Genomic DNA, 14,073 nt, shown 5'->3' with positions numbered 1-14,073 from the left:
GCAACATGCTCTCTTTTCTCAGGAAGTCACAGAGAATATTAATGCAAAAGAGACCCTATGAATGGTTTGTTTCTCTACAATTTCAGGGAGGTTATGCAGTTACCGTGTCTAACTCATTGCAATAAAGTGCTGAAAGTGCTGAAAGACAGTCCTGGGAAGTGTGGTCCTCATCCACTATACAACACAAGGCAGAGATAGACCCAACACACACACACACACACACACACACACACACACACACACTGAGAACCAACTCCACAGAATTCCTCCTAATTAACCAGCTCATTCAGTTGAGTCTGTGAACAGAAACCAAACCACTCAGGACAAGACTGAAAAAAAGACAGTCTGATAGTATTATGTGAATGCACAGTGTTGTAATTAGACTCCCTGACTAACCTACACTTGCATCTGAATTCAGCCTTTTTTGAAATGCAGTTCTGGATGAGTTGGTCACAGTATGACACAGCAAATCAGCCTCAAGTTGAGAGGAATGACTGAAGTGTTTTAAGGTTCCTTCATCCTATTTAAATGCATGAGGAGATAACACGCTGCTCTGTTTGAGATGAAGCAAAGAAGGGTACCTAACGAGATTATTTCAGACTGAGAACACTAAACATTTAAACATATCAACATTTGATCTGTGTGAGCGAGGAAACAAGCCATCACTGATGTCTCACAGCTGGATAGACCTACACTTACTGCCACCTCCAAGACAGACGGTAAATTCAATTCTCACCAGGGCCAGCTGGGACTTTTCTGAGGTGCTGTTCGTTACATTTCCCACCGCTTGCTGCAAGTGTGGAAGATTGGAAACTGTAAATTGTTCATTGTTGCAAAGACTGCTGTGAACAAGGCGAGTTAATGAAGAGGGATTCCCAAAATCACATCCAAAAACACATCAACAACATTCTTTAGTTTTGAGAGGTGCTTTTGGTCATTTTAAACTCAAACAGGGCTGCAACCAATAGTTGACCGATTTAGCTAATTCTATGGGTCAACTCATTCACTGATTCCATCTCCTAAAATGTGAGGATTTTCTGCTATTCTCTGAATATCTTTGTGTTTTGGTCTGCTAAACTGACAAACCAAGACGTACAGTATAAAAACGTCACTTTGTAGGGCATTTTCTTAAATCATTTAGAAGGTACGAATAAAATAGATGAATAATTTGCCATCATCATTGTCACATACACTCTTCTTTTTAGGCTCCAAACTAAATGTTGTCATCTGTTTCTACAGAACAATTCTGAGCAAAACTGAATTGTTAAGCTTAAGAGTGAAGAACTGTTTCAGAACTGTAGGCTAAAACATCACTTTAAAAATGCACGTGTTATTGTAAATGCAAAAGTCTAATCTAGTCCATTTGACACAACACAAATCACTGAAGACAGCACTACAGTGGACTATACAGCCACTGTATGTACTCAGCAGGGAAACAGTGACCTGCTTGACACATTCTTTCTGCTCGGTTAGCTCTGAATTTCACCCCAATTATGTTAATAATCACCACAGCACTATAGAAGAAAACAGAAGAGGACCTTGAAGCAGAGTTAACTATCTAATAGACTCCATGATCATCTACCAAACAACATTATAACAGTTTGAACTCAGGCTGAAACTGAGTTAAAGTTCATGTCCACTCAACTAAGCATAGGTTCAAATGTACAGTGTACATAAAAAAATGATTCCCAACCTCAAGAATGAAAGCAGGACTGTAAAAAGATCTATTTAGGAGGGGAAGACCCCTGTGAGGTCACTGTGGTTTCGTCAGACTGCTCTGACCACAAATCTCAAAATACATCCACAAGGCCCACTGAACAACTTGAAAGAAAAAAAAAAAAGGAAAGAGGAGGGAAAGAAAGATCATGAAGTTGTCTGTCACAGAGCAAAATGAAGTCCTAAACACGTTTAACTCTCCACTGAAACAGTGACCATACAGACTCTTACTGCATCGAACAAAGATTTCTGTTCCTTATTTCCCAACGCATCTACTTCTGTTAATACATAATTATAATAATTAATATTATACAGCACAAACAGCACAAACATCACACCTTTATGGTGGAGTATCTTCCTCCAGTAACTGTATCTCTCTCTTAAACTACTCTTTTCCAGTCCCTCACTCTTACATCATCATTCTGTGGCCTCAGGAAAATATACAGCTATATATAGCCAACCAGAGCTAACAATACTTAAGGTGTAAACATAGCAAAAAATTCTAAGCTATTTTTAAAACCTCTCTGTAAAGAAAGTGGCCACATTATAAACCACTTCAATAGCCTACGGCAAAGACTGGATACCACAGTTTATTATCAAAGGGAATTTAAAATGTGAGGGATACTTGCTTGGTAGCCTTCCAGTAAGAGGTTTTAGTACCGCTAACAAAAGACACCAGTATGGGTTTCTATGAGAGGGCATTACAGGTGATCATCAGGGAGTACTGAACTGGATCACTTCCATTTTCTCACTATACTTAAGAACAGACCTCGACGTTAAAGAAAAGGAGAGAAGGATGGTGAGAAAGACAAGATTTTAGGTTTTGGTCTGTTCTCAGATGTAAGCATGGGAATACATCACAGTACAATAAGTCCCACTAAGGTGACCAGAATTAAGTGAGACATAATACGAGTCTTGCTGAAGACACAATATTTGTACAAATGACAGCTATTTAGGCTTGACTATTCTTTTGTTAAACTTGGAAATGGCCAAGCTTTCTGTTGGCACACCACTGAATTATTCGTACAAAAAAAAGGCAATTGGTTTCTTCAAGGCTGTAATCAGCTGAGTCATGTTGGAACAAGCCGCAAGTTTGAGGAATCTGACAGGGAAAAATACAGAGAGGTCACACCAGTGACACTTTTAAAAAGCCACACTGCAAACACTTCAATCAATTTATTACTGATTTCATTTGTCACACAAATGTTGCTTATATTAAGTGATATTAAGTGGTAGCTGTACGGAGACAAAAGATGATGAAATGACAAATCTGAATGTGTGGTCCATACTGTTCTAAATTTGCAATTTCCAAGCATATAAAAACAAATCAAGGTCTAAATCGAGACACTCTGAGAGAGATTCATGGAATAAAGTACAGTCAGTTGACTTGAGGACTAAGAAACAGAAATATAGAGAGATGCTATGACACTATGATGCGCTGTTTTTCCCATTATTTAGCTAAATACCGTTTCTTTGTGAACATTATGTGGCTAAACAGGATTAGGACTGGGATCATGTTTTATCATGCTGTATTATTCATCCTACTAAAAATTAGTATCCATCCATCCATTAGCCATCATTTTGTGTGACGCAAATAAAAATGTATGACAGATCATTCTCCGCAGTGTATTGTAAACACGTAATGTTAAACATTAACAGAAAACCATGTAATCAAAGGACACGTTATAAGCGGTAATTTTAAGAAACATGTGAATGCTGACATCTAGGACTCTGATATCCTGCTTCATCATCTTGAAAGCGTAAAATAAACCTGGACTTCAATGATTAGTGTAACTGGCATGGAATGGCATGGCAGTGAAAAGAAGATTAAAATCTGAGCTACTCTAGATTTAACTGTGTCGATGTGCAGCAGCTTTGTTTCACCCCGTCATCTGTGCAGTGTTAGTGCCACTCCCGCACACAAAAGCAAACAATGAGATGCAATAAAGCAGTTAACTATTGGTGACAGTCTCTGGCTAGGACAGACACACACCCATACGCTTTCATTTATTCACACCAGGAGATCAAGAGGAAGTCTGACACTGTGCCAGTCCTCTAGTATCATAGCTTTAAATGGGAGCCAAGGATCTGTGAATGAGTAACACTGCTACATGACTAATGGCAGGACAACAAAAAGCACCATGATCTCCAGGTCTCCAGGTTGACTCACAAGAGTCAAGTTGTTCTCCTATTATAGTAGTGGTTTTTTATTGATATTTATAGGTTTATATTGGATGATTTTCATTTCTGGATTATGTTTATTGATGAAGGCGTTTTTTTTTTTTTAACCTACTGTGCCAATATTTTATAATTCACACTTTTTAGAATATTTGAACATGGCAACAGCAGTAGGTTTCTGGCTAAGTGCAACTAAAACACTTGGTTAAGGTTTTGAAATATAGTGGATATGACTACAGACACATTTAGGCACAGCGGTGCTTTAAGCTAAATGCTAGTGTCAACATCAAACATGTTCAAAGTGACAATGCTAAAATGCTGACCTTTACAAGGTATAATGTTTACCGTGTTCACCGTCTTAGTTAAGCATTTTTTCTTGCTAACATTTGCTGATTAGCACAAAAAGTGCAGCTGAGGCTGACGGGAATGTGTTTGGTTTTGAAAATAGTTGTTCATCAATCAAAGGGTTGGGGAGAAATAAAAAAAAAATTCTAACCAGCAGCACTAGCAGCACCTCAATCAGGACAAGTGAACAACCACTCAATGTAACTTTTCCTGTTGTGCAGATTAAAATAAAAGAGTTGAACATTGTTGTTTTTATTTCTTATCAGTTAATGTTTTTTTGCCTGTATTGCTGAAACATGTAATACTTGGCTAAATTACATGTTTTGAATTAAGCTGAATTAAGAGGGTCAGCATCCAGGATACACCCTCTGGGGACTATGAATCCAATTATATAGCAACACAATTACCAATTCTATACTTGTACAGAAACTTTTATTGGTGCTCTATCCTCTCTAGCATTACACTGTGATGTGACCGATCACATCTGTCTGTCACACTGTAAACGTTTTACAGAACACAGCTCTTTATTTAGGATTCTTTTCTTTTCCCCTCCCTCCATCTCTCTGCCCTGTACTCTACGTTTCAGTGACCATTTTTCTCTCCCTCCTCCTCCCATCCTGCCTCTCCTCTGCTCTCCTCTTCCCCAGGGTGTGTTTGATGGCCTGATGTTATTATCTCTACCTCCTTCATCCCTCTGTCTTCAAAGGACAGAGATGACTGTATCTATCAGGCTTTAGTGTGCTTAAGAGACGCCTTGGGCACTGTAGTGCTCCACTCCCAGTCTGAGCGACGCTCGGCGGGAAAAAGTGGGGAAGCCTTGTGTGTGTATTTGACAGACAAGCAAATTGATAGCGGAAATATTCCTCCCTTCATTATCTGTGTACTTTACACAGCAGATAGGTGCTCTGCATTGTCTGAAGTAAATCAAGCTCTCCACTATATGAGACTGCAGTAAGCTGACATGGGAAGCTCCATAAATATCAATAAATAACATTAAGTCTGGACTGTAAATGACAGTGGGAGATAGATGGGTTGTATGTTTGACATTTCAGGTGATTTACACTTGGAAATGCCACACTAAGAAAAAGATATTTTCATTATAACTTATCTACCAGGCAGGTAGATGTATAATAACGGTAGACTGATGCTAAGTTTTCATTTCATAGTGGTTTATAATCTCAAACTTAAATTCTAATGACGTCAAATAAGACAGTGATACTCCCTATAAATGTCACACCCATGGGTGTCACACTCTCAGTCACAGTAAGCAGACAACAGAATTAGTCAGTCAATTAAATGAGTCACTTTTTATCTCTTATTAGTCACATAGGTTACTCCATTAGTCTCCACACAGCAGCGCTGCTCATACTTCTGTTACTTAAGTTGCTTAAGACATCGTCACCTGTTACTAAAGATCTGCCACACATCTTGCCCTCCCTCCTTGTTTTTTAATCTTCTCAAACCTCTAAATCAGAATCCCTTTAATAATCTCCAGGGGGAAATTGCTTTTTGTTACACACAGCTCCAAAAGAATAAGAATAAACTTCAAACACAAAAGTAATAATAATGATAATAATAATAATGATAATAATAATAATAATGATACAAATACAAATACTTAAACACACACTACCTACTGTATTACCCCCTGACCAATGACCGCACTTCATTACAGTTTCATTTCCCGCATGATCACGGTTTTGTAATGTTTTATCTTCATTCCACATGTTATTTTAAGGCGTTTCTTACTGTTCAACTAATATTTACCTTGACCATTTCATTGAGATTGTGTTATCCAATCCACTTAAATGAGGACCCAAGGAAGTGCAGTGTCAAGTGCATGTTCTTGAAGTCTACGGGACATATTCATTAGTAGAGCGTTACTAATGCCAGAAGTACATTCTGCGTAGTGTATTGAGAGGGGATCCCTATTATCTGTTACACTGCCGAATCTCTCAGGGACCACGGATAAATGAAAAGCTTTTTAGCTGATGCTGATTGTGGCACATTCAGGGTTACTTAATTTCTTATTTCCTAATTTATCATTTTAGTACCTCTATGATCATGTTAAGAATAAATTAAACTAAAAGACACTGAAGCTAAAACTGAGAGTCTGAAGTTATTATGTTAGAATATAGATCTCAAATATTAAAGAGGTACTGGTTATTTAGAATTGCACTTTGTTAAAGCTGAGGGATTTGCAACAGAAATATCCATGTTATTTATCCATTTATATCCATTTAGTCCATGTTATGAGTCAAGCTCCAAAAAAACACTGGATCATATACCTCCCATAATGAAACTTAACTACTGAACAATATGACTCTGGTTTTTACTGCAGGTTTTCATTTAAACATTTTATGATATCATCAGAGTTATTTTTTAATTTATTCTCACAGCAAAATGATCTTCACCTGTAGAATCAGCAGAGCGGCCCTTTGACATTTTGCTGTATCATGCTCCAACACTTGTGTTTCCCTTTATTGCCAACATCTGATATCAAAACAGCTGAAGAATGTATTGTTATTTCTTCATGTCTAACATTAGATACTATAACACTTGCAGGCTATGAGTCCAGGACATGTTTGTGTTCTCTCTGAGACACTTCCTGCATAATCTGCCTCTCAAACGGTTTTTCTGCAGAACAACAAACAGTGGTTTATTTGTTGAGTCCGGTCAAGCAGAGCGTTGATACAAACTCACCGAGTCATTCTCATGCTCTGGATGAAATACCAGAACCACTCTACTGGAATTCCTCACTTCCCAGTACTCACTCCCACTTCTTTGCATTGTTTAATGTGTATGTGCGCACTACTAGCCTCTGTTTCCACCTCCCACATGGTGACATTGCTATGATAACCACGTCAAGACACTTTACCCCAAACAAAGCACTTAAATGGACTGGATTTTTTCTGAATGACAGTTTCAAAACTTAAATCATTTCTGCATCTCACACCAAGGATCATTGCCCATATTGGTTTATAACAGTGATGGCTCCAGATTCCAGCAGTAATGACTCGACTTCGATAAATGATTACATTACATAAATTGACAAGTCCAATTTTCTTGCATAGAAACTCTCTCTCCTGCTGCTTCCCACCTCAGCGTGCTCCCAGATCATTTAGACAGTACAAGAGATGGGAAGGTGAAGCTCATCATTTCTGTCTGTCCCCTCTCTCTCTACTTCTGTCCCTAGAGGACATTTTTAAGGTCCTGCAATAACAACTGGCTAGGTATTAAAGTTAAACCTGCCAAGGGGGTCTAGCTGATAGTTCTGTTGATGTCACACAATATCATCCCTGAGAGCAAACAGCTTGGCTATGCAGGTTTATTGACAAAGATTGTCAAACTTTCTCTTCTACCTAATATCTATTGACTAGTCCAGATAGAGTTGTATAACTTAAAGATTCTCATTCCACTGAGAGTTGTTTAACTAAATGGCTTTTGCTATTTCCACCCAGAGCCACACACACTGCCACACTGATTTTATGAGGGAACTGTTCTGTCTTAACTATCTCCAGCTTCTTATCTGTTTTGAGCCCAGAAAGAGCCAATGTACATTTTTAATGAGCTACCAGGTATTAATTATTTAGCATTCAGTGGATCTAGTGCTCCGTGGCCAGCAGTTAATGGTCTGAGCAGCTATGCCCACCTGGCCAATAGACACACTGATATGGATACATAGTCGGAGGTGTGACTAAACAAATCAATCATCGTAGTGCTGGGACAATGTATTCAACAGTAGCTGCTGCTTTTATTGTTTTAGCATCACTTTTAATTGAAGCTAAATAAAGACCTTTGAACGCGACAGTCTAAACCAGAAATGTTCAACCTCTGAGGTGCGCCTCGCGGGAGGCACAGGGAGACACGAGGCATATTCTGCTTAGACGTGTGCCGTCTGCTTATTCGTGAGACGTGTATGTCAGTGTTCTGAAAGCAACGGGAAGACAATTATTGTTGTTTGGCCCACTGATCAACAAAAGGCACACAGCTCATGCAGGCAGTTAAGGTACTTAAAAACCATAATTTGCATCAAAATCACAGTTGTATGTTGTATATTCAAATTTTCATGATCATGAGAATAGGATTTAATATTTCAAGTGCTTCTTGTTAGAGGATGAGTTCACTATGTCAGTTTCACACATATTTTTGATTCAGTGTGTACGCTGCGCACGTCATGAATGAAAAAAAGAACTTCAGAACTTTCTGTGAATCATTACCTTTTTAGATTTTCTGTATTGTCAATGAAATCCAGCGATAATCATCTGTACATTCTTCAAGTGCATTTCAAACAAATACCGTTAATGGTGCCGTTTTTCCAAAGTCTAAACAAATACAGGCTAAAACCTAGAGCTGAGGTTGTAGCCCACAATGTAATTTACTGAATCCATGGCCCATTTCCACATTTGATTCTGATTCAGACAGCACTAAATCATTAGTCTGTCACATCTCACAGCACTTTCTTGTGCAATTTGCATAGGGGTCTTAAAACCTTGGCATGCACATACCCTACAGAAAAAAAATCACATGACCCAGATACTGTGAAGTACACTGGCAATCATTTATAAAACCTGCTTATAAATGAGCAAAGACTGAAATGCTGGAGGGAATCTCATCTCTACATCTGAGATGATTCCGGTTCCACTTGAAGTGAATGTGACCAGCGGGACTGAGAGATAACGATGCACTTTGGAAAGTTTTCCCAGTACGACATAACTATTGTCTAACCCTACCCTGTCTGACAGAGATTGAGAAACATAAGCATCACCCTGAGCATCTCCTAACTTTCATTTGTAGAAAATCACCCCAGAAATTACCAAAGCACATAACAGAACTCAAAAAGACAGAATGACAAAGTAATGAAAAAATTGTCTTACAAGGGCTGAAGAGAGAGAAAAGCTGGGAGGTTTTGATGTTCTCAAATGAAAAATGTAAGTTTCAAGAGCAGAGAAATGTGGGACAAAAAGACAACGATTTTGCTCCCCTTAATGAAGAAGTAGCAGCTTGAATTGAGCAGCAGTTGACTCACCAAGACTCTGTTCTCCGTCTTGTCTCCTTTGATCTCCAGTTTGACTCTCCTCCTCAGCGACAGCTTCACCTTCCTCCCCACTGCATCCCTCACACTCTCTGCACACGGAGGAGGAGAGAGGAGATTAAAACAAAATATGGAGAGACTGAACGTGGGAAGCATCTGTGCATTTCAATAGAATGTATTGATGAGAGTGATTCAATTACAATAATTAAAAGTAGTAACTCCCAATATAACAGAGAAGAGAAGAGAAGAGCTGCCAATTGGTTTATCATGCACTACAAAAAGTATCTCTTTACTTTGCAGGCTCTTTCTCACAAAGTCTTAAAACAGATCAGTGCATTTCTACCACAGGGGGAATAATTCCCCAACACATCTAGGGCTTCCTTCTAGTTTTCATGAATCCCTCCCACTGAGGACTGATCTATTTTTTATAATCTATTATAATTTTTTAGAATTCTTTATAATTTCAATAATCGCTGAATCAGTCATGACATTCAGCATGCTGACAATGCTGTAATACTAGTTGTATTCACTTCCAGTCACTGCAAGGACAGTGACAGAGGTAAATGATACAATGTTTCATTAAAGCTATATAATGAACAGCTTTGGGGACTGCTATTGTTAGCCTGCTAGCCATGCTATCTCCTGCAGGTTATGTTTACAACCCTGCCCACCCTATTTCCTGTACCCCCTGCTTTTGGCCACATTGCGCGAGTACATTTAGAGTAAAAATCTGGTCTGACTGCAGTTTATGCCATGCTAGCTATACTTTGCTATGGCTAATGTTAACTTTAGCATGCTAACATGCTCACAACAACAATGCTAGCATGCTTTGGGTTAGCAAGTATAAGGTTTTACCATGTTTACTAAGTTTAGTGTGCCAGCATGCTAACATTTGCTACTTAGCACGCACCGCAAAGTACAACTGGGGCTGATGGGAATGTCTTTACGAACTCCATTATTGAAAAAAATCAAAACAATTTTGACCTGATGGTAGTGCAAAAAAAAGGATCACAAAAAAGTTCACAAATGTGCATACAAACTGTCATGACACCCATCAAATAGCTGCTCAGATATTTCAGTCTAGCTCTAAGTAGTGGATCAACCATCAGCACGGCGATCAAGAATTGCTAAAAATGACAAATATTTGTTGGTTCCAGCTTCTAAAAGTATTTGCAGCTCTTCTGTTTTTTTTTTTTTTTATATATATGAATAAAAATTGCATACATCAGGGTTTTGCACTGTTGGACAAAACAAGAACATTTTCCATTTCTTCTGACATTTTAAGAATCAAACCAAACAATGAATTAAAAATACTCAACAGATGATGAATCAATAATGAAAATAATCTTTTGTTAAATTTTTGTGTTCCACACTGTTCAGATCGATTGTTCACACCCAATAGGAGTCCCTAGCTGCTTATAGAGCAGAACTGGGTCAGCCGCCTCTCAACGCTCCTCGTTCACCCACCACACAGCAGCTGATAAAGTCTGCGCACGTGTGTCTGAGACAGAGAGGGATTCTGTGTGTGTGTGTGTGTGTGTGTGCACACATCTGTGATGGCATGCATGTATCCTCGCCCACGGGCTTCTTCAAAACCGTCATCACATCAAAGTGAAACTAATAATTAGGCAGAAGTGCAAAGTGATTCATCTGCCAGCCTTGCTAAATAAACTCCACTGAAAATGTGCAGCATTTCCTTCTGCAGCATTTCTAATAACTACAGCCTGAGACACCCTGTAAGTCACAGAGACATCTGTAGAGGGTTTCTAGACAAAATGAAACCTGGTATGATTTAATGAGCTTGGGCAGTTTTTGGTCCTAGACAGAAAAAGCTCCTGACAGACTCTCATATATCATATATCATTTTTTCTAATTCAATTTTTCTGCCCATTCATTAAAACCATGACTGGGGTCAAGATTTTACTTGCCAGCTCTCCCACTAACTGACCCTCTGCCAATCCAGATTTGTTTGTTGCAGATTAGAGCCGCGGTTTTTGGATTTCACTCTAGAGAGATGCTCATTTACAATAAGTGCCAGCAGGATCACAGGGACGAAGACCAAATTGTTCACTTGTATCAGTTGCTTTGCTCTGCCCCCCTAATCAATCTTAACATTTTTTCCTCAAAGGTCTCTCTAGCTTTTGATAATCTCTCCCCCACACAGACAGGAAACAAATTTACAGGCAGCAATAAACAGATATGGAGTCTCAGGTGAAAGTGTTCTCTCAATTTTCACACAGCACGACACCACTGAATGCTCAAAGACAAGTTTAACGGCCTGTTGAGCTCCGTCGCTTCTTTGCCTTATCACCCTAAGTTTCCCCGACATGATATCAGACATTGTTCTGTCTGTTTCTCTCTTTGTTTTTCTTCTTGCATCAAGTGTCTGAGTACGTGTCAGTAACATATTTTCTTAGCACACACACACACACACACACACACACACACACACAGTTGCTTTAAGTGTGCACCTTGCTAGGTCCCATAAAGCTGTTACATGAATGCTTTTGCATCCTCAGCTAATCCTATACTGGCCATTAGCTACCAGAGCAGGCACATGAAAGAAAAAAAATGTCTAAATAATTCCTCCAATAGCAAAACCACATTGTAACATTTTCTGCAACTCAGCGGTGAAAAGTTGTAGTTTGTCTCAACATGCTGAAATTCTTTGTTTGCACTGGATGCCAAGAGTGATCTTGCATGATTCTGAATCACCCGCACCAGTGAATGTTTCAAACAATGGCTGGTTATATAGTCATCCAGACACCAAACACCACATGACAAAAAGATCATGACAAACTAAATTCCCTATGTTAAGAGTGCAGTGTTGGGCAAGTTAGTCAGCTCAGTTAGGAAAAAGTCTTGGTCTAGGGTCAGAAAAACCCTGATGATCCAAAACACTTTTTAGTACAGAGAGCTTGAGCTTTTTTCTGGGACTTTAACCTCTAAAAATTGCGTAGACCCACTGGAGGGTCACTTGAAATCCAAGTTCAGATTCCAAAATGTCCAATGTTACCAAATCTGTTAGGTCGACTTTTGCTGAAATGTGTGTAAAATGATGACAGCTAGGGTATTTCAACTCTTAAATTTGAACAGTTGCCTCGGTGTAAACACTGTAGAGCTTCAATAAAGAGCTGGAACAAGCTGATACAGAATTTGCAACATGTGATACCATCAGCCACAGAGGAATAGGGTGACTTTAACAACCTTAAAGCTGCTTAAGTGAAAGCAAAAGGTTCCTACTGGATGTTAACGTGAACATGCTGAAGAAGATACTATGCTGCGTGCACTTTACTTTAAGAGGGAGGAATTCCCACAAGAAACTGAAAAAATTAGCACATTTAAAATAAGACAATAAGGTAAAATGAGAAAATAATGTAAAATAAGAGACAGACGGGTTGAAAAATTGTGTGACTCAATGGATGAATGAGTGCCTGACCAAGTGACTCCGTGACTAAGCATTTTCCTTTGCGCCTCATCTGCAGAATGCACTTTAAGTGTCTTTAAGAGGTAAATGGAGCCGGAGGATCATTGTAGGCTCGTGTGTGTCCACAAGAGACGGAGAAAAAGTTTGCGCTTATCCAACATTACACTGAGGTGTCAAAAACTGAGCTACTTTGCCAAACAAAGAGACCCTGAGCTTGAGCCACACAGCCTGCAGGACTCTGAGGTATGTCCCCAATCAGTACAAATAAATCACAGGGAACATGGCAGCCTTCAGCCCAAAGGACAGACCGAAGGCAGGCTACCTGCTATGGACCATGGGAGAGAATAATCCTGTAAGTTATGTGCAGAGGGATGACAGGCTGGCCCCTCTCATCCAAACTATTCAGCTTTTCTTCCAAATATAGGCTGCAGCCCACATAACGTAACAGTAAAGCACCCTGATCAAAACAGCAGTGCTCCATGTATACACAGCTTTACAGCCTCACTGGAGAATATATCAACAGCCTGTTTATACTGTAGAAGCAGGCTGAGCTAAAAGCTGTTGAGTTTCAGTAATCCCACTTTATAATTTTGGAGGAAAAAAAAATACTGATTATCACAATAAGAATTCCATAACAAACCCCCCTGTAGGTAGATGGATTGGATACTATCAATGCTGGCCTATAGGAGATAATCACATTACTATTGTGTCCCAGGCACAACAAGCATGGCTGTGTAGTACGTTTTACTGTATCAGTTCAGTGAGTGAGGAGCACAGGCACACAGTGAGTTAGGGATCTGATAGAGGCAGTGCGATCAGTGATTGTTCCAGTCTGGACACATGGCCACAAACGATCCGCGTCTCTTCTTACCCACAAGCTCTTTGGGGACCTCTGACACTTCTTCGCTCATTTTGCTGAAGATAATATCCAAAACAACGAGGAGAGTTCAGTCAAAACATCCAAGAAGCCTCAAATGATGAGGGAACACGGAGAAGGAGAGACAGAGAGAGAGAGAGAGAGAGAAGTGTCAGGTGGTGCCGCCGCCGCCGCCGGTGCGTCTCTCCCGGTTACATGCTCCTCTGCTCCTCTCGCGGTGTCCGGACAATGTATCCGCGTTTTCCTGTGCGCATCTCTTCTCGGTCTCAGCAGCGCAGGAATCAGAGGCTGTGTGCCGGAGAAAGAGTAGGAAAAAATACCCCGCTATAGTCTTCTTAAAATCATGGTGAAACCAGGCAGATTGTGCTCTTCGGGGAGATGAAAAGACCACCGCTCACGCACATCCTCTCCGTGGCCGTGGCTCTACCGTAAAGCTGTCGGTGATCCAGCTCCAGCCAATAGTGGGAACCGGGGCCCCTCCCCGCTCGGTGATGC

The 14,073-nt window shown here is 39.8% G+C and overlaps 1 protein-coding gene across 2 annotated transcripts in view; it reads right to left on the bottom strand.

The window, feature by feature from the left end:
• Window positions 1-13,859, bottom strand: part of LOC139204954 (F-actin-uncapping protein LRRC16A-like) — a 66,583-nt gene extending 52,724 nt beyond the window's left edge. For both annotated transcript variants that reach the window (XM_070834994.1, XM_070834995.1), the window contains exons 1-2: window positions 13,573-13,859; window positions 9,269-9,366 (exon numbers count right to left, since the gene is read on the bottom strand). In XM_070834994.1, the coding sequence (XP_070691095.1) occupies window positions 9,269-9,366; window positions 13,573-13,612 (138 nt within the window). In that variant the 5' untranslated portion in view covers window positions 13,613-13,859. The remainder of the gene's footprint in view (window positions 1-9,268; window positions 9,367-13,572) is intronic.
• Window positions 13,860-14,073: the final 214 nt, after the last annotated feature.

Source organism: Pempheris klunzingeri, chromosome 8, assembly GCF_042242105.1.
Source record: "Pempheris klunzingeri isolate RE-2024b chromosome 8, fPemKlu1.hap1, whole genome shotgun sequence".
Lineage (NCBI taxonomy): Eukaryota > Metazoa > Chordata > Actinopteri > Acropomatiformes > Pempheridae > Pempheris > Pempheris klunzingeri.
Note: the sequence above shows the minus strand (reverse complement) of the source record. Positions and strands in the feature narration are given on the sequence as shown.